Source organism: Pavona decussata, unplaced genomic scaffold (genome assembly GCF_977016875.1).
Source record: "Pavona decussata unplaced genomic scaffold, jaPavDecu1.1 SCAFFOLD_114, whole genome shotgun sequence".
Taxonomy (NCBI): Eukaryota; Metazoa; Cnidaria; class Anthozoa; order Scleractinia; family Agariciidae; genus Pavona; species Pavona decussata.
In genome coordinates this window covers 3,900,001-3,923,754 of record NW_028145528.1, presented here as the reverse complement: position 1 = coordinate 3,923,754, position 23,754 = coordinate 3,900,001, and the positions used below count along the sequence as shown (strand labels likewise).

Sequence of the window (23,754 nt, the reverse complement as noted above, 5' to 3'; positions counted from 1 at the left end):
GCTCTGGGTTCTAGTTACTCCACGCATATAATTTGTTCGGTTAGCTGCTGACTAATTGCTGCCGCAAAAACTTAAAATGGCTTCCGAGGCCGAGGTCACTGAAAAAAGTGTTCAATATGTTGATTTGGAAGGCCACACAGTAAGAAATTATGACTTTTTACGGCTGTCAAGGATTCCAAGAGTTGATTACTGTGATTCACGTGTAGAATCAATGATCGCAAATGAGGTGAGTTGCGTTCATCTTGGTCAGAAGCGGAAATAGCTAAACTCCAGCAATTGTCAAAACTCTTTCCGGTTACACTCCAAAAAGTAAGGAAAATACAAAGAAAAATTATGAAAAAGAAAGAGAGAGAAAATTACAATTGCCTCATGGTAGGGAGAAATGAGCTATTCAAATTTCTCATTTACGGTGGAGAGGGTCGCACAGGATTCCCTTAAAGGCGTTCTATTTATGATCCGATCCCCCGTTTTGGGGGTCTTTAATTTTGAATAAGACTTGTAAAAAATTGTTTTTAAAAAAAGGCGACATAAGATAAGAGGAATAGGATAGTTTCCTCAGAGGTTTTCCACAAAACTTTGGCCGTAGGAAGCCGCCTCATTCATCATCCTCATCCCAGATTACCCTCACTAAATATCAGAAACCAAAATGGTGGCCATTGATTCAAAGCACACCATCTTAACAATTGTATCAGAAAATAGTTGGGATGTCAACCGTCTCCCAACTCCCCCCTCCCCCCCCCCCCCCCCCCACGCGCGCACACACACACACACACATCCCTCCCTGTTTGGTAGTTTTGGCATACTTTGCAGATTAGATAATCACTATTAAAAACCATTAGGTGGTGGTTGTTCAATTGAAGTGTGCAATACTGGTAATCACAGTGAACAATAGAGGGTTTTTACAGTGGCCACTTGAGATACAAAAAAAAGAATAGTTTTCTATAATTTTGGGAAATAAATTTCATTTTCATGCAAATGTTTTTTTTTTGTTTTGTACCTCTAGCATGGTTACCATGGGGACCATTACCCACAGCCTCCCTGGTAGTATTGTACATGTGCCGGTGCTCTCCCAAGGCTACATGTGTTATTAAGAAACCAATATGGTCGTTGCTCAATCAAAGCTGACAGTCTTGACGAATATTCATAGCAAAATAAGAGACTACAAAATTTAGAAAGGATTTTACGTGGAATTAGCTGCTATACTTACATGTGTATAAGAAAGTGGCCAAATTATTAAATGGGTAAATTTGAAGGGCTCTATGACTGTATTAAAGAGGGACATATATTTGTAAGTTTTTGGCCTTGAAATCCGACTTACTCCTAATTAGCTCTATTTTGGCCTTAATTATACAGTCAGACTGTGTTTTGTACATGTATAGTGTCAAGTTTGCATGCCAAAATAATAATAATGGTAATGCATTTATATACGGCATTTTCTATTCATATATATATTCAAATGCGGTTTACATCAGTATATGTCCATTAGCGACCTCATCCTACCCACCCAACCCATGAAATCATAAAACATTGCCGAGAGCAGACCAGCACACCGGGAACTCCATGCCCTACTCTTTACAATTAGTGTTTGGGTTCTTTAACGTCCGACAGGGTTATGAACATTGAAGTGTTGTGAGACGGGGCCTACGGTTTATGTTCTTATCCGAGAAGAAAAATCAAACTGAAGTAAAGCAATTTGGTGTTCAAACCAAAAAATGCAAACTAAGACATATTCTTTGTAGTACCTGGCCTTTGTAACCTTGGATGCATTTTGCAACAATATGTGAGAAAAAGTATTAGCTAATACTTTCACTGATGCAGATACAGTAAACATACAGTTGTGTAATCTCATTTATTTTGTTTCTGTTTTTCTACAGGAGCCAGTGGTGTTAACAAACTCAAATATAATTGCAACAGCCCTTAAATGGGACTTAGACTATCTCAAGAAAAACCTCGGGCCAGGCTCTTATTCAGTCTATACCTCAAAAACCTGCAAGTTCATGTATTACGATGACAAACGGGCCAAAGACTGGCCCAACTTTGTTCCACCAACGCAGAGGCTTCACATGAGATTTGAAGAGTTTTATTCAAAGATTGCCAACTTTAATACATCTGATACTTCATGTAAACTGTACTTGCAGCAAATGCTTGACGATTCTGTAGGGAAAAATATAGTGAAAGACTTCCTTGAATTCAAGTGGAAGTGGCTGACAGAAATGCAGAGGAAAATGAACTGGGGCTCACTGACTTCAAACCTCCTTCTCATCGGTTTACCTGGGAATATCACGCCAGTTCATTACGATGAACAACAGAACTTCTTTTGTCAAGTGACAGGGTTCAAGAGAGTTATTTTGTTCCATCCTGACCAGTTCAAGTGTCTGTATCCTTATCCCTTGTACCATCCTTGTGACAGACAAAGCCAGGTAAGCCATGAAACAATTGAAGAGCTGGGAGCACCATCTGACAGTGTTTTCAGGCTTTTTTTTTTTTGCAGCTGCCTATTAGAAGTTGTGTTAATGACTGTGAGGATCTTTCCTCTATTTCATCTTTCACCCTCAAGTCAAATAATATTACATGACTGTATATTATAAGTTATTCATTTATTCATCCTCAGTCCACTACTGACAGTGTAGTTTGCATCATAGGAACAACGTGGTTTATTACAGTGCAATGAACTCAACTGGGGCCACTGAAAAAACTGACACTTTGAAATATTCTCGTTTTTTATTGGTTTACAAACTACCAAAGCCAGAGTCCTTTGTTGTAAATGTGACCTGTGATTCTCTGATCAATGGCCCTGGTTGAGTTCATTGCACTGTAAAAAAATACATGTATAACTGTTATATAAATACTATTGCTCTCAGTTGCTGACTAGTTTGCATTTACATAATTGTGAAAACACTAAGGTTTTTATCAATAAATATTGAAAACAGTGCCAACTTGATTACTAGCTAAGCACTATTGTCACCTACCCATCACTTCTGGATGCAAGTTCAACAAAAGTTTATATCATATGTAACTGATACGGCAATGAAACTACCTTTAAATTTATTCTACAGTATATGGCAGTTCTAGCTAAGGATAAAATTAAAGGGGAAGTGTCATGGGGTTTTTGACATCTTTTGTTAAAAATGATGAAATAAGACCTTCAATCTTCTGCCAAATAGTTCTAGAATGACGAGAGGACCAAAATCAACTCAATTCTTGAAAGAAACAACTCGTTATCTGTTCTAGCGCATTTTGGAAACAAAAATACGAGAACTTGAAAAACATTAGCCTAATGTTTTTCAAGTTTCAATCCAAATCGGCCTACTCTGTCTCTGGCCAGAGGCACTAATCGACAGTTTTATTGCACTGGGGTGATAATTTTTAACAAACTTGACAATTATTTCGTTCTTTCTGCTGACAGTCAAACATTTTTGGGTTTTGAAATAACAGCAAATTTTTATGATACTTTCCCTTTAAGATAATAAAATATTCTTAGACTTGGAAATTACATACCTGTGTAGTTCTGTTGCTGGCTGGTCTTTTCTAATCTCGTTTCAATCTCATTTAACAAATTAGTTTCTCCTTTACATGTAGGTTGATTTCGATAACCCAGATTATGTGAGGTTTCCAAAGCTCAGAGAGCTTAAAGGATATGAAGTTATAGTTGGTCCAGGAGATGTCCTTTACATACCAATGTATTGGTAAGGCATACATGTCAATCACTGTTGATATTTTCTTGAGTATATAGCTGTTTGGGTAATAGCATGTTTGAGAAAGATATAAAATTTCCTCATGTCTTAGGACAAAGAAAAAATCAAGTCCCCAATGGGATTCAATCCCATGACCTTCCACACACTGGTTGGATGCTGTACCACTGAGCTAGATGGACTGGGAGACTCGTAGCAAGCTTGACCATTTACCAGGTTCATTCATGCCATGCATCCTTTGCACTGCTAGATCAGATTAAAAGGATGATAGACTTTTAAGCTTGGTAATGAAATGGGAAAGATGTAATATGTGGGACAAAGCAAAGGTCATGGGCTCCATCCAAAACTTACATGTAAAAGTTCAACTTATGTAACGTGGAAAACAGTATCATTGCAAATTACATTGTATATAACAAGCTGAATTCTACACACATTTTGATTGGTTCTTATTATGATCTATCTGAGGACAGACGCACAGATGGCGTCACTATTAACAACTTTTGCTTCTTTATTATATGAAACAAATAGATTCCATGCTGCCGTGCGTCTGTTCAGTAATAGATCACAGAAGACGTCAAAATGTGGTAAGAACATCAGTGGCACGCCAGGCGCCACTTTTTTGTTCTTACCACATTTTGATGTCATCTGTAATCTATTACTGAACAGACGCACGGCAACATGGAATCTATTTGTCAAAGAGCAACTGTTTTGAAAAGTGTCTTCAGAAGGGGATGATTATTGATTGTCTGTGGGAAGGACTACAGTGCAACCTCAATTTAACAAAGTGCCAAGGAACTAGGGGAATTGGTTCATTGTATCAAGGGTTTATTATATAATTTATTGCGGTTCTGTTCCACACATTTTAAAAGGCCGAGCTGGAGAATATCGTTCGTAATAGCAAGGACTTTGTTACCTAGAAGTTTGTTAAATCGAGGTTCCACTGTACTGCACGAGATGGATATAATGATAATATTATAAGCTGATTATCATATTTCTACTATTCATTAGTAGATTTAGAGCTTGGGTAGTTTTAGGAAGAAAGCTAAACTAATGCATTTGTTCTGACACAAACAATGGAGCTCTTCCCTTTGATCTGCTATTCACTCTATTTTGTTCTATTTTGATTTTCATTTTGCGGTCTGGATTGTTGTTTTAGGTGGCATCATGTGGAGTCTACAATGAATGGTGGAATCACGACATCTGTAAATTTCTGGTTCAAGGTAAGTATTAAAGTAATTTAACGGTTTAGTGACAGTTTTGCACCAGAATCCATTTTTCTGTACATTTTACACCTTGGCAAACATTTGGTCAGTGCTGTGTAGTGCCATGTGCTCATATTGGTCTTGATGTGTACAGCCAAGTGTTGGAAAACACAAAAGTAAGGTGAAGGCTGGATCAAAGCAAATGCATTCAAACCTCTTGTAAGCAGCTGTTTGAAATTCCAGAAAAAATCTGATGGCCACCCAAAAAGTTGGTCAGATACGAGAGGTCTCAAATATAAAAATTTATCTGAGATTAAAATCAACATCAAGGCCTCTTACATGTACAAGACGTGATCACCGACCTACCTGCCTGTCTTCTGTTGACCTGCTTTGTCTGTTCACCTGGGCCCGGTTGTTCATTAATCCACGATTAAAAGTTAACCGAGGTTTTCATCTCGCTCATTAAAAATCGTTTTAAAAGCTAATTTTAATCTAATGCCAAAGAAAGGTCGAAGTCAAAACTGAGGGACAAAAATCTCTTGAAGGACCTCTGTTGAATAGTAATTAAACTCGAATTAAAGTTCACGTTAACCCAGGATTAGCTTAATCGGGTTTTGAACAACTTGGCCCTGTCTGTCTTCCTCCCGGCGCCTTCCTGCCAACCTTTGTCTTCTTGACAGTTTCTCTGCATGCTCACCAGCCTGCCTATCCTCCCTGCCTGCCTGTCGTTCTGTTTTTCCTGCCTCCCTTTGTGTCTATCTCTCTACCGACTCTATCTGCCTACACATGTACCTGCCTTTATGTTCCCGTCTTCCTTCATACAAACACACATACACTTTATTTATACACGGTGTCAAACTTTTTACATGCTTGACCAACTTTCTGTTTTGTCTGTCTGTCTATCAAAATACATTCACCTGTTGAGTTAAACTTGTTTTTGTTTGTTTAGCAATGAACCATATTTGCTTTCCATGGTATCAACCAATATTACAATGTACAAGATAACATACACAATTTTGTCTCTAAAACAAAACAACATGAACAACAAAAAAACAAGCGTCTGTTTTGAACTTATAATATCGTGACACTAGATCATTCCCTCTCAAGCTCTTAATAAGCGCTAGACAGTGAAACAGCTCACCCTTGATGTGGCCTCATTTTCAGGCAGGACCCACTCCGACCCAGATCACGCATCCATTGACCGCACAGCAGAAAGTTGCTGTCATGAGAAACATTGAGAGGATGCTGGGTGAAGCACTGGGCGATCATCGTGAGGTAAGTAAGGGTCACGAATCCTTTTGTTAATTGAAAGGGTTTTTTTGTATAACAGCACTTTCAAGGCAACGTACATGTACCATGAGACATGAATTAACATAAAATGTTTAACATTGAGCGCTCTCCTTTTTTAAGTCTGAAGACAATTACATTTCTTTCACATATGTCACTCATCGACCTTCAAATCCTAGCAGTATACAGGATGTTTGTGTCATGAACTTAATGGCTTTAGTTCCCACGAGTCTCGTTTACAGTGTAGCTCAGCGCTTCAGCATCCCAATTCCCAGTAGTAATCAGAAGGTCATAGGTTCAACTCCTTTAGGGAGAACTCGAATTCCCTTTTTCCGAGTATGCTTGTGTCACTGACATAGAAAAATACACATATTATTAAAATCTTGCTGTTGTTTTTTTTTCTCATAAATTCACGCCCCCTGTAGCTCATTTGGATGTTATAATGCTGTAAAGATTGGGGTGCAATGGTAAATAAAAATATATCGGCGCACAAGGTTTGTACCAGTGGCCCAAACGTGGAGCACAAATTCCCCTTTGGAGGGTTACGTTCCCATTACAAAAACGTTTCAATTGACAACTGAAAACCGTTTTGTCAACATGGTCATATGAAACAACTTTGCTCGTGTTTCACTAAATACTACTTCCACTACAAATTTGACCTGCATTTTTGAGAACCTTGTCTTAAAATATATTAATTTGACAGCACTAATTTATGATTGTACTACCGGTATTGATGAGACCGGCTACATCCCTAGCTGAAAAAATGCTGATAATGAGTATTAGAAACTGGATCATTGTATAATGCAATTCCAGGGATTTGATTGGCTTAGCGGCCATGGTATACATGTATGAGCCATTTTAACATGTCTGGGAAATAGCGACCATTAAATTGTCTTGGTTGTTCTTGCAAAGCGAAATCAGGAAGATCTAGCAACATTTTTTTATTGTTTTTCTGATAAAATAATTATTTCACTCACGCTTGCTGGATATGAGGTGATAATAGCCAACTCGGCTCTACGCGTCTCGTTGGCTATCTAGTGTATCATCTCATATATCCAACGCGTACCTCTTTCCCTCAAAATGATAACGCTCTATCTTTTGAGTCTTTGGTTGAAATCAAGTTTGACTCCTCGAATGATAGCCCTTCGGAAGAACTTTCGTACGGTACCGTCTTTTTTTTTTTTTCACGATAATTTAATTTTTTTTTTTTTGTAAAACCACATTTAGAAGTCAAATTTTAGGTGTTCTTGCATGGTGGTAAAAGAGTTGCTTTCCACTAAACAAATCTAATAGTTTTGCCAATGCTTTTCCAGATTGGTCCTCTTTTGCAATGCACGGTGAATGGACGCTACACAGAAACCAACGACGAGGAAGAACAAAACCACAAGAAAATAACTAAACAAAGAACTCTTCCGAGTACCTAAAAAAACATTCTTTTGCTGCGGAAATATCAGTGCGCTTGCTATATTCCTGTAGTTGCCATCGGAAATTATCAGGCGATTGAGAATTTCAAGCCTGAAATCATGAACTTCAGCGAACAAAGCTCTTTTAATGCAATTAAATCTAGGTCTATTCGGTTTAGTGGAGAAATTACATTAATTAAAAAAAAGCAGGAAGGCTTACATGTATCACATTAGGTAAATCCAGGCTACTTAACAATAGGCCATAACACGGTTTTCGACGCCATTTTGACGAGTAGGCAAACACGTCTGAAATAACAGTGTTTGTATGGAAATCCGATGTCAAATAATTTTCATAAAACATCGCTTCTGAAAAACTCATGAATTGGAAACTTTTAGCACTAGTAAAAGGATTTTAAGAAAAAAATTTGGAGGGATGTAGCTGTGCCAGAAAGCGTCCAGTCGTGTTTTGAACTCTCCATACATTTGTCTGTATTTTTTTCCCGCGAACTATTTTTAGTAGCAGTTCACGGCCGGTTCGCTATACAGACAAATGTATGGAAAATTCAAAACACGACTGGACGCTTTCTAGCACAGCTTCATCCCTCCAATTTTTTTCTTAAAATCCTTTTACTAGTGCTAAAAGTTTCCAATTCACGAATTTTTCAGAAGCGATGTTTTATGAAAGTTATTTGACATCGGATTTCCATACAAACACTGTTATTTCAGACGTGTTTGCCTACTCGTCAAAATGGCGTCGAAAACCGTGATAAGACCTATTAGACAACTGTTTAGCAAATAGCCTGCCCTAAACACGCACTTTGATTGATTGAAAGCTGTTTCAGGCTACAATGTTTAATTCAGTTAGTCCTGTTTCGCACGAAAACGACGTGTCCGTTTGCGGCGATACCATACGTTCGTCCAGAAAGTCATCCGTCGTCCTTCTTGACGTATGAAAACGGCCGGTCTCCCGATTTTCTACTCGTCTGTGAAAACACGGCCCACAAGGTAGCTTCCATTTAAGAAACAGAAAACATTCTTCGCCGTGTCGTGTTCTTTTAGTTGTTCGAAGTCTGATTGTCTATTCGAGGGTTTGGAACATTTTTTTTCGCATACTTTAATTTTAAACGTGGTTGAGCTGTAAAGTAGTTTATGCCAAGTGTCAATACTTAGTCGAGACTATATTTTTATCTGTTACGTGCAGCCGATTTTATTTTATTTACACTACAAAAATTAAATGAATCAAATTATTTTTTTTCGTCCATTTCTGTACAATTTTGTTCGTGTCAGACTAACAGTGATGTAAATTTCTTTTTTATTGAAGAAAACGTTGTGAATAGTGAATTTTTCCCCAGATATTAAAGTTGGAACACGAAATATGCTCTTTCAAAGATTTTTACGGAGGGTCTTATTGGTACTCCTAATAAAACTTCCTTCTTTGTACAAAGTGCAGCCTCGTGCAATTTCTTTCGTTAGGCCTTCAGTTGGTCTTTTTGCAGATTCTTTTCATTTACTGATTAGATATTGTGAAGTGATTTTTATTGATTCAGAGCGCTGGGAAATAGCAAATACCTGGCACGCGTCTGTTTACTAGCGAAGTCGACTGTCGGGTGTGAACTTGTGACCACTGTACCGACAAAAAAACTTAAAATTCAGTGGAGAAATGGTTTAGCATTTTATGCTTCTTTAATTGTTATCAAATAGCAAGGCCTGGTTGGCCAGTAGAATTATGTGTCAGCTTTTGTTGGTTATGTAAAGGATTTATTGGTAGATGTACAATTGTAAATGCTATTAAAATATACTGAAAATAATCTTATCTTTATTTTATGAATGTTCCATGTTCGGTTTAAATTACTCAGAAATGACTGACGTGAGTTTCTGACTGAATGCAGTTCAGTAGGCAGAACGATAGCTAATCGCCTCCCTTTCATCCGGCCAAAAACATTCCTAGTTCCTGTGCTGCTTTATCCCAGTCCTCGCGCGTTCATTAGGCTGGCCAATCACATAAAGGACGGTACCTCCTTCTGTTACTGCGCGTACGTTCTGCGCATCTCGGGATTCGGGTTTCCTATGGGCGGCGCCAACTACAGTCAACTCCCGATAACTCAAACCCTCGCTAACTCAAACCTCGCGCTATCTCGAACCAATTTTCATTTCACTTCGGGTCATTTTCTATATACAGTCGACTCCCGATGACTCGAACCCTCGCTAACTCAATCCTCGCGCTAACTCGAACCAATTTTCCTTTTCCTTCAGGTCATTTTCTATATAGTTTTACCCTCGATAACTCGAACTCCCGAAAACTCGAACCGTTTTCAATTTCCCTTGAAGGTTCGAGTTATCGGGAGTCGACTGTAACACAAAGGTATTTTTGCGCGGTTTATAACTACGCGGGAAAAGCACATCTTCGATAGTTAGGGTTATTTGTATCCAAAACGAAAATTGAGGGTAACGACGCATTTTGCTTTGTATTTAGTAAATTTTTAAAGTTAATGTTGCTTAATTATCTCTTAGAAAATGCACCGCTACCCCCAATTTTTGCTTTTGCAAAGTTAACAAAAAAAATACAGGCAGTGGCTCAGAGCCACCTTAAATTTTCGAAATTTTAAGGTGGCGTTGAACTCCTCCTTACAATTTTTTTTGAAACTTTGCAAAACGTTGGTCTTGGCATGCTGATTGAAATTTGAAAGTAAAATATGGGACTCAAGGAGCCGTTTTTAGGGTTGTTTTTGACATGTTATACTGTTGCTATGGTAACCTATAATAAAGTCAAGGAAACAACTATAACTTGTTCACCAATAATTAGGCATTCAAAACAAAATACAGGGAAGCTCCAACCACACTTATTAATGAAAGCAAAGTAGAATGGAGTCTTTACAAGAAGGATCGAGACATTTAACGCACAGTATAAAGTGATGTCTGAAACTTAAATTTTCGAGAAGGTCACGACTTATTTTATGTATACATGTTTCGGATGAAACTTCATGCATGTTCAGTGCAAGTAACAGAATTCATTAGGAGGTGTGATATAAATGGAAGAAGGATACAATAGGTTTAAGAATAAAGCTAATTACCACGTGACAGAAAATGTAGAGCAGATAAGTTAATTACGTGACAAGAAAATTAAAAAATTATCAATGGCTAATGACGGTGTGACGATAATAAAGGAACGGAATAGAAAATGTATACTGAGTAGACAGACAAAACTAAATACCCAGTGAAAGATTGACATGAAAATTTTCCCTAATGAGTGAGGGTTTTTCCTAATGAACATGCAGCGCCTCCTTGATTTCGAACTGAAAGGGAGTGGAGGCGGTGTCCAAGCTGGAAAAACAATTGTCAGAACAAGTAATTCATAGTCACCTACATAACCCTAACCCTAAATCTGGTCGTTTAATAATGGTGCGCTGCAGTTGAGAAAAGTCCCTTTTCCGCCTGACTGGACTCCCACGAAAACGGACTTTGAGAATGTCTACATTCAGATCTGCTTCCACTCTCAGAATTCGGTCTTCCCGGTTTTGTTAAGAATGAACACAGGTTTGAATTTGTCGACATTAGGTCAAAGTGAGTTCCAAGCTCTGCAGAAATAGGAATTACTCCAAAGTTTGCCTATAGAATGGGGCTGTGGAGGTGACTGTCCATGATTCAGAAAATCAGAACTGCTCAAGTTAGTTACAAAAAAACTCACAGAACAAACGATAGATCAGAGAATATTAACTCAAATCCTTCCAATTTGATCTATCATTTGCGTCATTACTTCTAGCGGCAAGTCAGCTATAGAACAGCTATATGACGGAATAGTTTTGTACCCTGAAGAAGGCAGCATTGCTTGCCGAAACGTCGGTTTAAACTCTCTTACAGCGTCAATTTTATAATATTTTAAATTCACATTTATTAACAACGCTGCGCAGTCAGATTACAATCTTTATTACAGAACAGCTATGTCGCAACAGGGGTTACTTTTGAACCCCATACGTTTTGCGTTATGCAAATTTTGCCATAAAAAAACTGAATACAAAGACAGGCAAACTCTTGTACTAACCGGCAATTCTTCTTTCCTTTTGATGTTTGATTGGCGCGCCAATATAAGCGACTGTTACCCGTTGGCCAGTCTAAAATAAGTGAGTAAAGTTGACGTCCTGCCTAATGAAAAAAAAAAAAAAAGAAATAAAAATAGGGAATCAACCATTCTAAATTTTAAATGTAAATACCGACAAACTGTAGACTCGAGCGTTTGTTTGCCCCTCATTGATGGCATAATTACTTTGCCGAGCAGTCTAGAAAGACAACTCGAAACCAGTTTGTAAAGGACGCAAATGAATTGTTGGTTGGGTACTTTGGAGTAGCAGTTTACACAGTCACCGAGACCTATTTCCTGTATACCTGTCACTCTTTACTTCAATTACTGTAATTTGACATTTGCATAATAAAGGCGAGTAATTCATTGGCGTACAGGAGCGAGAAGGCTTTAAAATGAAGCCGGAAAGTGAAATCAAATGGACCGACCCATCACGGAGCCGAGCGAATGTGGATCGAAGCAGGAGGAGATGAATTGATTGAGCATTGCTGATCATGGGGACCGCAGCGAGTTTGAACAATCCGCATGGGAACACCGAACAAAATGGCAAATTACAGCACCACCCAAGTATCAAAACCAGTACAACTCAACTCAAACGGGAACTCAAAGAGAAAGACGAGTTTTTGCTGCGAAAAGATGCTGAGTTACAACACAAGCAGCGGATCATCGAAGAAAGAGACGTCGAGATGACTAAGTTGAGGAAGGAAATTCACGAGCTGAAATGCGTCGTGCAGCAAACCGCTAACAAGACCAGTATTTTATCCACCGTTCAAGAGGATCGCGGAATGGTAGGCAACTCTGGAACTGTAAAAGGCACAAAAACAAGCCGAAAGGAGAAACGGATGGCTGTAAGCGGGGAGAGTAGTTCGAAAGCACAAGAGGACACGAAGAAGGAACTCGAACGCCATCCAAAAGATTTCAGGTGAGGGTTGTGTTATCCTTGTTGTCAGCGAATCTCGGGTCATTAATCATCCGGTGTAATATATTTCATTTACTTTAATGTTTGTTTTTCACACTTCTTTAGACTCAAATTGAATAAGAAATTTCGTCTCGCTAGACGGCAAACTTTGAAATAGTGTAATCATTGAAGAAGTGATCGAAAGCTATACTTAAACCGCGGCAATTAAGACAAATTCGTTGAAACGTTTATATTTGGTTAATTCTGTCCAATTTGAGTAAACCGATAAATATTTTAGCTTTGGATATCCTGTCACCCCGTGTTATTTTGTGTTTGCTATTTGGTTAATATTTCTTTCTTCTTTTTTTTTTCTTTTTTCTTTTCTCGAGATTACCTTTAATTCCAACCTACAACAGATGTAGTGATTGCAAACTCTCTCATTTAATGAACGTCTTAGTGACCAAACTATGCACTTAATGTTCCCAAAATATTCGTAACAGACAATTTCAAATAAAGAAGATTACGAACGAATTATTCAAAACAGTATTTGCTAAACAGCCTGCTTCTGATTTTCTCTGCTAATGCCATCGGCGACACTCTTCATTTAACCTTAATGTTCACACCAACGCGCTGCCCCGATATTTAAGCATTCCTACGGCAGTCCTTGTTGGTTTTGTTTTAATTCGTCGTCAAGTAGCACTATGACCAAGTTGACTTTGATTTTGACATGACTGCTGGAACAAAGAGTTTTATGACCCCATTTAATCGACCATCAGCAACAAGCGACTTCATATTGCCCTTTGAAAATTCACAGTTTATCGCGAAAAGAATACAATCTGACCTGTATGGACATTCCTTTTGTTTTACACCAAGAAGTATCTATGCGCCGGGTCCTTCCAAAAACAAACAAGCCATTAGCAACGGACAATAAACTTCCATTTTCCTGTTCTTGTGATGAAATCTTAGTTGTCAACACGACAGGTAAATGCAAATTCTTAACACTTCCCGGCCCTGATGAAGGCTGAAGTTTTCGCCGAAACGTTGGGATTTTAAACATTTAATTTTACATATGTTTTTTAACTAGGGTGACGTTTTATTTTTTATCATGAATCCACCTGGTTACAGGTTCATTTTTTAAAAGACAGTTAAATAATCCAAAATCGCTGATAATGTAGAACATTCTGTCGACCTTTAAATTCAATTCAATTCCGTTTTTAATTTTATGATACAAACTGTATGTTTCAAGAAACTAATTGCTTTTAGCCGTGCGAGCAAGCTCTCTGTTAGGTTAGAGGATTAATCCTCGCGCGGCTCGCTTCGCTCATCTTTAATCCTTTCGCAGCTGACCTTACAGAGAGCTTGCTCGCAGGCTAAATTACTTTGTACTTTTAGTTCCTCCAAAATTTCAAACAATCGATTGGCAATCAGATAAAACGAAACTGGATGTATAAAATCAAACAGAAACTTCAAGCGGTTTTCCGTTTTGTTTTAACGACGGGATGGATAAGCAAAAGACGATACACTGGCCACTCGCGAACCTTTTCAAAACCACGTACTACCGTCCGTTAATGTGAGGAAACAGTGAGTACTCAGATGTGGGAAACATCCACTAAAGGATGTCATGTTGATGTTCCTCCAAATCATCAAAACTTGCATGCATAACACGAAATAAGCTAAAAGATCGAGAATGGTCAGCATCTTTTTAGTATATATTATCCAGGTAACTTGGGAAACATTTTGTCTCCATGTACAAAAACAGTTACCAAAACAAATTTCGATAACTACGGCACTGAGCGTTTCCTTTTCAAATCACGATGTTGAATGTCATTTTGTTTTCAGTCGGGTGGATAGCCTGTTACGCCAAGTGTATTTGATCGGAGATACAGTAATCGCTTGGTGATAATGTTTTACTCGCGTTTTCGCGTAGATCGTATAGCAGAAATCTTCATTCTCACTGGTCAAGGCTTAAACACGTTTAAAAGCTGTTTAGTCAAGCACGGTTTAAAATTGCTTCCTTCATAAAAGCTTCGGATTTTTGTGGACTACACTAAATCTGAGATTGATCACTAATGAAAGCATAAGACAAGTTCAAGTTTACCTGAATCTTATGTCAAAGCCAATGGTTCAGCTTTGTGTTAACAATTTTCACTTTGCTAAACCTGCAGGTTTGATTAAACATGTTTTACTTGTGTGAATGGAGCCTAAGATATGCTTAATTCTCGTCATGACAGTAACGAAATTTTTCAAGGTAAAGACTAATTTACACTTTCTTATTAATCTGGCCGATCTAGCCCATTTTGACAAAGAAAATGCGGTGAGCGGACAAAAATCGGCCTGATGTATAAAACTCTATGGCAATGCTACAGATTTTTTGAATCAGGCAGATTCTTACCAATGATGCGGTAGACCAACAGAAAAAAAATCGGCCACACAAATTATAACGTGTATTAAAATTGGCCCATGCGATTAAACCTACTTATCGGGTCGCGGGCAGAAAGCGGTGCGTGTAAATAAGCCTTAGGATAGCGGGAATATCATGATGGCGAAGGGCGAAAAACAGTTTTAAGAGAGATTCATACTTTTTGTGATCATAGGAAAATAATTATGTGGTAAACGACCGGAATATGAAGAGAAGCTCTGGAATTGGCATTGCTATAAAGGACAAATACATGAAAACACTGCTGATGACTTGCGGTTTGAAGCATCCTCTTAAACAAGAGTCAAAACACTGAATTAAACTGATACTTTGGAGACCAACAAACTGTCCACATATTAAACGATCGTGCTCGCCAGATTTTCTTTCAGCAAATCGTCTGTGGTTTGTAACTACCTTTAGGGCCCTTCATCTAGGCCGGGTTGTTCGAAAGTCGATTAACGCTGATCCACGATTTTCATTTTGCTCATTAAAAGCGTTTTTTTAAAAGATAATTTTGAGCTAAAATGGTAAAGAAAAGTCTAAGTCAAAAGGGAGGGCCGAAAATCTTTTGGAAGAATCTTTATTGATTACTAATTAACTCGAATCTAAGTTTACGTTAACCCAGGAATCGCTTAATGGGGCCTTGAACAATTGGGTCCAGTTGTTCCAGGCCTGATTAAGCTAATCCTGGAACTTTGATTCGGGTTTAATTACGTATCAATAAACATTCTTCAAAAAGATTTTTGTCTTTATAAGACTTCTCGTTACTATTAGCGTAAAATTAGCTTTTAAAAACATTTTTAACTAGCGAAATAAAACTTTCGGTTAACTTTTTACGATCGGGGGTTGGCGTTCAGGGCCCAGTTGCTCGAAGCATAGTTAGCGCTAACCCGGGTTAAATACCATGACAACCTATAGGTTTTAATACCTCTTAAAGTGCCACTACGATCAAAATTTTGCATCCCTTTTTTTCTTCAGCTTTGGAAAGTATAAGTGATAAATACTTACCACGCCAAATTTTACATCGAAATTCCAACGGGAAGACCAGTTATTTTAAACGCGAAGTTCAGCTTCGCTGTGCCGCCATTACTCGAACGACAAATGGCCGTGAACTACATAGAGAGCTGGATCTAGTTGCACCGACAGGAATATGACGTCATACGCGCACAACAACATGGCCTGCTTTCGAATGTTCGATCTCGCTGAAAGAAGCCACTTCTTTTTATTTTAGTGGCTCAAGGGCCGTCTCTACAACGCACACGTACTGTGGGCACCCGAAAGAAACCCAATGGGTCATAATGGTGGTTGTTTGAACATTTATGGTTCTGAAATACGTCAAAAGGGGGTCGTTTCTTCAGACAAATCGTCTTTTTTGTACATCGCACCGAAGTACTAAAGACATATCCTCTCGACGACTTCGACAGCTGCTTCGAAGGACACACAAACGAAAGGACTGCCATACAATGCTACTGCCTCGATGCTTACTTTTCTAGGGTAAAGCGAGGGACTAAGTGAAACGATTAGGCCAAGATAACGGATCGGAAATGAACTGTTTTCGATTCGTGAATGCGTGCAGTGAAAGCAAGTGGCGCGGAGTGGTGGTGTGTATGTTTTGTTTATAGCTCATTGTAATTTTTCGTTTGTCTAGTGTTCATTACGTCTACTTCCTATAAGTGTCATGCTTTGGTAAAATGAAAGTGCATAGATACTCCATTTTATTAAAAAATAATAATAATAATTGCTTGTGGTATAATATTGACAACCAACTGCCTCGAGTTTTTCGAATGCTCTCTTCGTACAAAGCACCCAACACATTTCTGAAAGACTTGTATGCCGACTGTAGAATACACAGCAAGGCGAGATTTTCGATCTGTATTAAATAAGCAATTGTAATTAAACTGATTGTGACATTGACATGAAAATTTCATCTCTATATTTTGAAACAATCACATGAAGGCAACTTGCAGGCAACTTTCCAGCTGATGTGAACCTGCTGACACTCCAACTTGCAAAATTATCTAATGTAACCATCACCGATTACTGTGAGTCAAGAGGGAACTGTGTTGTTAACTAATTATAATACTATTATTGAGCAATTTTTTTAAACATTACTTGTAAATATGCTTTGACTGCACCTTTGTGCAGACTTGCAGTGAATATTATGCATGAAAGTTATCTTCTGGGACAAGTCAAGATAATATCTACAATTTAAACCATATAAGTTTGTACTAAAGAGAACAAATGAACCAAACTGACAAAATTATGAGAGAGTATTTTGTCCAATACCCTATTCTAAAGAGTGTGAAAAACTACCAGTGCTTGGTAAATTTCATGTTTGTGTTTGAATTATTAATTTTGTATTTGTGCCTTCTTTTGTTTTCTTGGCAAAGTCTGTTATATGAACAGCCAATTTTATAGCATTTTTTGTACAACATAATAAATTTCTAACAAAAGTATTGCACTGTTTTGGTATATACCAGAGACAGTACAAAGGCATCAACAAGGTCACCTAAGCACACCATGGTAAATAGGACTACCCATGGTAAACAATGCCATGGTAAATCTCACTTAGCTTTTAGTTTAGATCTGTCAACGACACTTCCTGAACCTTAAAATATAGGGATCTGTATCATTAGGGTTAGTTTAGGGAAGCATGAAGGCATTTTTCACAGTTACAGAAGATACCTTGTCCAGAGGAATGGGCCAGGATCTTAACACTAAGGTTTACATTGTACATAATGTGCAAATTTATAAATGGAAGGGAGAGGAGGAGAACCCCCAGCAAATTTTTGCAATATTTAGCATTGATATCATATCAATATGACAAGTAGGTACTGGTAATGCATGCAAACTGTGTGTGTGTGGTTTTTTTAAAAGTTGTTGTCATACCCATGTCATCAAGAACCACAATGCTGCAGGCATGGTGAGAGTAGACAGCAAGACTGCCCTCTGACTTCAAGGGTAAACTTATCTTTATACAGGGAAGGTTTTTGGCCAGTGGGATCATGGCATGCATTCTTGTGCTCTGAGTATTCTCATTGTTGAATATGGTTATCAGAGAGGGCCACAGCAAAAGGCGTACCTTTAAATTTGATCCTAGAAACTGCCAACATAGCTGATAGGGGAGTCTTCAAAAAAATCTCCTGGATATAGGTCAAGCACATTAACATAAACAGTGAAGGGATTATGGAAATTGTTTACTGATGGCCAATTATTTTGTTGGCTTATTCACAGTGAGGGAGATTTGAGTGTTATGTCATAACAGCAACAACAAAAGCAAAACAAAAAAGACCCACCTCCCCCCCCCCCCCCAAAAAAAAAATAATAAATAAATAAAATAATAATAATAAAATGAAATAAAGTAAAATATGTGGTATTATTGGCATAAAAATGGCTTTGATATTTAAAGCTGGCCCTGTTCTTGGTTCTGGTTATTTTCTGAAGGCCAAAGTAAAAACCCACAGATATCAACATCCAACATAAGAAAGCCAGGGCTATTTGACAGAAGGAAAAAGCTAAACAGAATAGATAAAAAAAAACACATAGTATAAGGGCTAGTATAAAGCATGAAAATGTTTGTGTAGGGTCATGTAAGATAAAAATTACAAGATAGAAAAAAAAATTAAAATGAAGTCCATGTCGCTGAACAAAAACAAAAAATAAGCTGTGGTTTGTGGGAAAATTTAGGTTAAAGTATTTTGGCTCTTAATTCAAAACACCAAAGAAAAAAGACATGAAATCTCATTTCTAGTTGAATCTCCAAGAATAATTAAGGTATATCTGTGGAAAGGATGGTCATTCTTTAATAACTATAATATTTCAATTTTATGTCTGTGAACATTGTGTGATTTTGTGGGAAAATACACAATACTGTTACTAACAGCACAGTGTTATGCTGGCTCTTCACACTCAACATGTAAAATGATTACAATTATAGTGCCAGTTTTAAATGAGATCCAGAGGCTGGTTTGCTTGTTTCACTCAGATTCACACATCCTCATTGACCAAGGAACAAACATTATTGAAATAACAAAAATGGGTGAGATATGATGCAAGCCTACTAAGGTTTCCTCCTTAGCTGTCTTCCTAAACTCTCTTATTAATCTTTAGTTTTCCAGCTGCATTTGAGGGCCTTACAACAATTTATTGTTAATGTTACTTGGACTGTGGCTTTAAAATATTAGGTCCCTCATGATTCCTTCATTTACTGCTTGAAAGTTGTTGTAGAATGAGGAAGGGATCTAACCAGGTAATACCTGGTAGATTACAGCCCTGTAGTATTGTAATATTGCAAATATTCTGTAGATTACAGTTATAGCTACCGACTTTTCAACTGAAGTTAATTATACATCATTTTAGTTTTGTCAAAGCTTTATTGAACTATAAAAAAAACGAGGTTAATAGTTCTTTTTTTCTTGACTCATTATGCAGCTTTGATTGATACTTGCGAACATCAACATGTATTGGTTTGGAGTTATCCATCCTATTCAATAATTTGTTGCTCAAGTGCTTCTGCGAATAGTGATTAGGTTCTGTTTACTAATCCCAAATAGAAAACATATCCAGAATATTAAATAACCATATGTCTACCTCCAATACAGTTGCTGAGTAAATGCCGGAGTAAATTCGTTTCTTCTTCGGCTTTACATGTAAATCCCAGGCTTGAGTGAGCTGTTCGCGTGTCTTCGAAGCGTATTCTTTGCAGTCATACGACTCCAAATCCACCGCCAAAGAAATTATAATCCAAGATATTCGGTAAAATTGTCCTTTAGATCGCTTTTCACCAAATTGGATGGTGAATCTTACAAATAATCTTGCCTATTCACTTACTTTAGGACTTACGATTACTAAGGTTTACTGAGTTCTTGCAAGGAACGATGCGCGTATGACGTCACACAAAGATCTCATACAAGCAACCGCATTTTAGAATCACCAGGGGCGTCACTTTGCCGTCGGAGTAATGGCGGACGGGTTTTCGACGGTTTTCGGCCACGTATTCCCAGGATCAGTAAGCTTGTATAAAGCTAATTAATAGCTATTTTTGAAATTATGAACTCATTAAATGGATTGGAACTCGAAAAGGGCAAAAATAGAAGTAAAAATTTTCGTCGTAGTGGCACTTTAACCAATGGTTAGCACTAACCATGCTTCGAGCAACTCAGCCCAGGGCTAAGTTGCTCGAAGCATGGTTAGCGCTAACCATTGGTTAATAGGTATTAAAACCTATAGGTTGTCATGGTACTGAAACCCGGGTTAGCGCTAACCATGCTTCGAGCAACTGGGCCCAGCCTTATTCAAAGGTTTAATGCTAATCCCGATTAAAGGTTACCCGAAGTTTTCATCTTGTTCACTAGAAGTGAGCGGGCCTGTGCCCTAGTTAACAATTAAGCTGAAGATTTTGTCTGTTTGTTTTCTCAGATCGAAGCAGCTCATTAAGGACGCCATCAACGAGAACGATTTCTTGAAGAACTTAGACTCCGCTCAAGTACGAGAGATCGTCGACTCCATGTACCCCAAGAGCTACAACAAGTCAGATATCATAGTCAAGGAGGGAGATATCGGCCACGCACTCTACGTCATCGCAGGTAGGCATTTGAATTGGACCTTGAATGATAGCAGCCTTCGCACGAGACTGTGTAATTAAAAGGACCTTAGTTTAATTGCCAAAGAAAATGAATGGAAGCGCACTTGGACCAGTTTATTATCTGTCACTATGCTAATTGTATGGAGCGTTTATTTTGATACGCCCAACATTGGAAGAAGCATTTGAAAACCGATGTTGCCATTTATTAAAACTCAAATGTAAAAGCACTTTTGTAAATCATGTTGTGGTTGTGGTAACCTTCAATGGTTACGCCTTCGTCTCCTTCCAAAATGCCAGGGGTCAATCCTTTCAACATTTTCTTTTGGTTGTTGAGCATTACTTTTACGTTACCTCCATACACACAATGCTTTCACGGCTACATAGAATGGGACTGGATAACTTTATATTGGCTTAACATTAATCCAGGAAAGCTCAGCCACCTTATCGGAAACAAGCGTTACTCAATTCGTTTACGAAACTGATTAATGCACCAAAGTGGCCGTATGACAATTTTTGGATTTAATGTGGATTAATTTCTGGATAATTTGTCTTGTTTCAGAGGGTCGCCTTGAAGTGACAAAAGACGGTGAAGTGTTAGGAGAAATGAACGGAGGAACTGTGTTTGGAGAGTTGGCAATCTTGTACAACTGTAAACGAACGGCGACAGTGAAAGGTACTGAACAAACCATCCTATTCTACAACGCTAACGGATCCGGAGTTTCACAATGCTTTGCGTTAGGCAAATCATGCGATTAGGGATATCCTTGTTCGTCTTGGCTAACAAGCTTTGCAACTTCTAATACGTATTTTCCCAAAATCCCCCCCCCCCTCCCCCTCCCCATTCTGCTTGGCTGACAGTAGGATTGTTCGATAGCCTGCGTAGCAGTCGTTTCCGTTTCCTTCAAGCCAAGCAGGGCACGCGCGCGAGGTCATTGGGCAAAAAGGGCTTTTTTTGCTCCTTTTTGCCCAATGCCCTCGCGCGCTTACCCCGCTTGGCTTGAAGGAAACGGAAACAACTGCTACACAGGCTAATTGTTCGGTTGATAATAATCCCAGTTCAACGAGGAAGTATGCTTATCAGAGTAAGTTTGAAAAGTCAAAATCATCATCTTTGCATTTTTTTTTTTTCTAGCCATAGCCATTACTGCCAAGCTATGGATTATCGATCGCAGCGTTTTTCAGATGATCATGATGAGAACTGGAATGATGAGACAAGCGGAACATATCGCATTCCTTAAAAGGTAAATTCAACCATGTTTATTTTACCACCCTTTCCGGTAATACGTCACACGTGGGTACTTTCAAAGCTGTTACCAGATTGTAGTTGTACAGTCTTACAATAATCGAACTCAGAATTGAAAACCCCATGATTATCTCCACCCCCTAATTAGGTCGCCAAATTTAACCCTATCTTCACCGGACCTTTCGTCTCATAGAACCCAGGTTTCGTCTTATGGTTTCCAACGGTGGGAAATTGGCCTTCTTCTAAACCGAAAACCAAAGAAAATACTCAATCTGGCAATTCGTAACTAGCGCTTATAATAACGTAGTGAACTGACCGATCAGAGCTGAAACCTAGAAGGAGAAACAGTAACCAGTGTCAAGCTTGGACAAACGTGTGTATGTCAAGTCGCGATTGGCAGTGGTGTTGCTGATGTTTGGCTGAAAGTGTTGTGAAAAAAGTAGATTCCTTGCTATTATTATTTTGTCGATGATATAGATACCAGCTTACCCTAAATTACTTTAAGGCCTTCGAGTACAAGCTACGTTTATAAATTATCTATTTCGTTCGTAAGTCTATAAGCGTCTTATCTTTTTCTTTATTTTTTGTTTTTAGTGTTCCTCTCTTGAAGAATTTGTCGGACCAAGAATTTGCCAAGCTCGGAGATGTTCTAGAAGAGGTGATGCAAACAGTTATTTTTAAAAAAAACAACAACAAGGAAAACAATTAAAACAGATTCGAAAACCAGGCCTTTGTGATACAATGCAGTTAAAACCAACTTAAAACCTTTAAACCTAGGCAAGATCGTAATCTTAATCTAAGGCTTTAATGTAAGGCTATATCTGATTTTAAAGACGCTCATTATTTTTTTCCCTTTGAATTTCCACGAGGAAATATATACCTATCAACCAGTCTATAAACCGGAACATGGTCCATTCTTGCTGTGGCTGTCCTACTGCTTCTTAAAACTCTAACAAATGTGTTTATTTTCCTTCATCGTTTTGGCCTTTAGGATTATTATCATGGTGAAGACTACATAATTCGCGAAGGAGAGAGAGGAGATACGTTTTACATTATCAATAAGGGATCGGTATGTTTCCTGGTTTTGTTTCAGTATTTCACACTAAGCACCTGCCTCAACAGTCCGCCTGTCGAAGGTGAAGTTAAGGACTGAGCCAGGAATATCATATCTATCTTAGAGAGTTGTTCGCCTTGGAGGGCCGCAAAGTAAAAGGCCAGGGAATGGCAGAAACAAATTTCATATGTAGCCTGTTATTCCTTTTGAACAGGAAAATTCCGGTATAAAAGGGGCCTGGCGTTGCTATTCTCACCTTCAGTTGACAATCGACTATTACAGCGCAAAGAACTTGACAAACAACATGCGTCTTTTTCTACGACCCTTATTGATAAAATTGGCTGCGGGAAAAACCCTGTTAACCGATTTAAGAAACCGATGTCTTATATTGCTGTGGTGAAATTTTGAGGCATATTTTTTCAGAAGACGCTCGTGTCCACCTGACTTGCCACGACTGAACGGCGTCTAAATTTGCATTTCACACCTACAAAGGTGTGAAAAGAAGGATGAGCTTGCCCAGTTATAGCGGAACTTCTTGTTCAAAGATTAAGTGTCATTTGGGCGATGGGCCTTCCAAAATAAAATAAACTGATATCAAGGCTGTAATTGGAGCTAAAGACAACTTTGTTTAGCTCACTTTTGAGGAATTCTCCCTCCCCTGTCCCTCCCAACCTTTTCTGGGGCTGGGAGGAGAGTAGGGATGACTCAGTAGTTTTCTCCTTCCCGCACTGCGAACAGAGGTTCCCGTTCTACCCTACGGGGTCAGACTGTTCGGTAGTAAAAGTTTGGTTTTGCCTTCCGTCAGGTGATTGTCACCCAAAGAGTTGCTGGGCATGATGAGCCACAGGAAATCAGAAGACTTCAAAGAGGAGATTATTTTGGCGAGAAATCTCTTTTGAG

The 23,754-nt window shown here is 38.4% G+C and overlaps 3 protein-coding genes across 3 annotated transcripts in view; all 3 read left to right on the top strand.

Moving 5' to 3' along the window:
- The window catches only part of LOC146470290 (translocator protein-like), a 117,454-nt gene that overhangs the window by 40,925 nt on the left and 52,775 nt on the right, over positions 1-23,754 (top strand). The gene's annotated exons all lie outside the window — the stretch shown is intronic.
- Positions 71-7,835, top strand: LOC146470296 (hypoxia-inducible factor 1-alpha inhibitor-like). The gene is made up of 6 exons (XM_085121980.1): positions 71-226; positions 1,875-2,420; positions 3,580-3,686; positions 4,849-4,912; positions 6,059-6,169; positions 7,495-7,835. The coding sequence occupies exons 1-6, from the start codon at positions 77-79 to the stop codon at positions 7,603-7,605; spliced, it is 1,089 nt and encodes a 362-aa protein (XP_084978106.1). The 5' UTR covers positions 71-76; the 3' UTR covers positions 7,606-7,835.
- Positions 11,835-23,754, top strand: part of LOC146470295 (cGMP-dependent protein kinase 1-like) — a 21,139-nt gene continuing 9,219 nt past the window's right edge. The window contains exons 1-7 of the mRNA XM_085122368.1: positions 11,835-12,581; positions 20,392-20,558; positions 21,117-21,230; positions 21,696-21,798; positions 22,395-22,458; positions 22,792-22,869; positions 23,660-23,754. Coding sequence (XP_084978494.1) covers positions 12,154-12,581; positions 20,392-20,558; positions 21,117-21,230; positions 21,696-21,798; positions 22,395-22,458; positions 22,792-22,869; positions 23,660-23,754 — 1,049 coding nt within the window. The 5' untranslated portion in view covers positions 11,835-12,153. The remainder of the gene's footprint in view (positions 12,582-20,391; positions 20,559-21,116; positions 21,231-21,695; positions 21,799-22,394; positions 22,459-22,791; positions 22,870-23,659) is intronic.

Excerpts from the sequence above, each read along its gene's own strand:
- LOC146470296 (XM_085121980.1), top strand. The coding sequence starts at position 77 with ATGGCTTCCGAGGCCGAGGTCACTGAAAAAAGTGTTCAATATGTTGAT. Across the intron at positions 2,421-3,579 it reads CTTGTGACAGACAAAGCCAG|GTTGATTTCGATAACCCAGA; the intron begins GTAAGCCATGAA and ends CTTTACATGTAG. Across the intron at positions 3,687-4,848 it reads CTTTACATACCAATGTATTG|GTGGCATCATGTGGAGTCTA; the intron begins GTAAGGCATACA and ends TTGTTGTTTTAG.